Raw genomic sequence first — 1,178 nt, forward strand, 5'->3', positions numbered from 1 at the left:
TATATATATACACATGTACCAGAAGGTCTCTTAGGTGTTGTCAGAGGAAATGTCAACAACCTTATCGTGGCAACATAGGTGGGGGGTCTGTTAAAAACCTGAATTGTAAAAACGAGTCAAATGAGATAAAACCCACAYGATGTGTCTACTTCACGGCTTCCATAGGATCCAACAGCCTGTCTACTGAATATGAAAGGCCTTATGTCAGCGTGGCACTGAGGCTCTTCTGGTTGTTAATCTCTCCTGTCTCCTGCAGCCCTGAGCCACCCTCATCCAGGCCAGATGATCACCTGGCTTCCTGGAAGGTGATAACCACATGCAGCTTGTCAAAACACCCACAGTGTGTGACAGAGGCAGCAGGTGGAGGAGGATTCACCTCTCTGTGTGCTCTGCACGCACTCTCAGTGCCAACCCAAGAATAGCTGGTGAAAAKTGTACCTCCATCATGTACTGGTCCACAATATGCAGCTCTGCAACAGGTCCTTTATGAGATTTGTACATTTCCACATCATCGAAGGTGGGGACGTACCTGAAACATGAACAACATGTTACATCTCTTTAAACTGAAGTTAAATACATATATTTATTTCTTTGTTAAAGAAACAATGTTCAGCATTATATGAGTGATTTCAACTAAAACAGGAAAAACAGGTTGAAGCAACATACAGTACTACTGCAAAATATTACACATAACCACATTAACTGATCTTTTTACACAACGTTTAAAATTAAGAGTTTTTTATGGGATAAAATAGTTTTATATAGGCAGGGCAGAGGGGTCAGAGTTAAACCATAAATGTAACCTGGAAATGTTTGTAATGGTTATAAAATAATTTTATACCAGCTTACAGACCTAACGATCATATCACCACCTGCAGCAAGACTAAAAGGGTGTGATGATGTTATGGCATGTGTCTGTGTGTGAGTGTTGTGTTAGCAAAATATCTTCTCAACCTGGAGTTTCCTTCAACAAGAGAGTAATTACTGAAAGTATTTCTACACCTGAAGAACTTTCCAGGTTAGACCAGTTCAAGATGGCTGCCAGCTAACTGATCGTAGCAAACATAAAAATGTTTTTATCATTAGTATACAATTTAATGAGGTTGTAGCTGAGAGTCATTGACAAACATACTGTAAGCAGTGGTTCCCAAAGTGGGGGCACACAGGGGGCCTAGATG

General features: G+C 40.6%; 1 protein-coding gene across 1 annotated transcript in view; it reads right to left on the minus strand.

The window, feature by feature from the left end:
• The window catches only part of LOC106534066 (formin-like protein 13), a gene marked incomplete at its 5' end in the record, with an annotated part of 107,239 nt that overhangs the window by 62,463 nt on the left and 43,598 nt on the right, over window positions 1–1,178 (minus strand). Inside the window, 1 exon segment of the mRNA XM_014030576.1 lies at window positions 439–529. Within this exon segment, the coding sequence (XP_013886030.1) occupies window positions 439–529 (91 nt within the window).

This window comes from Austrofundulus limnaeus, unplaced genomic scaffold (assembly GCF_001266775.1).
Source record: "Austrofundulus limnaeus strain Quisiro unplaced genomic scaffold, Austrofundulus_limnaeus-1.0 Scaffold1083, whole genome shotgun sequence".
Classification (NCBI taxonomy): domain Eukaryota; kingdom Metazoa; phylum Chordata; class Actinopteri; order Cyprinodontiformes; family Rivulidae; genus Austrofundulus; species Austrofundulus limnaeus.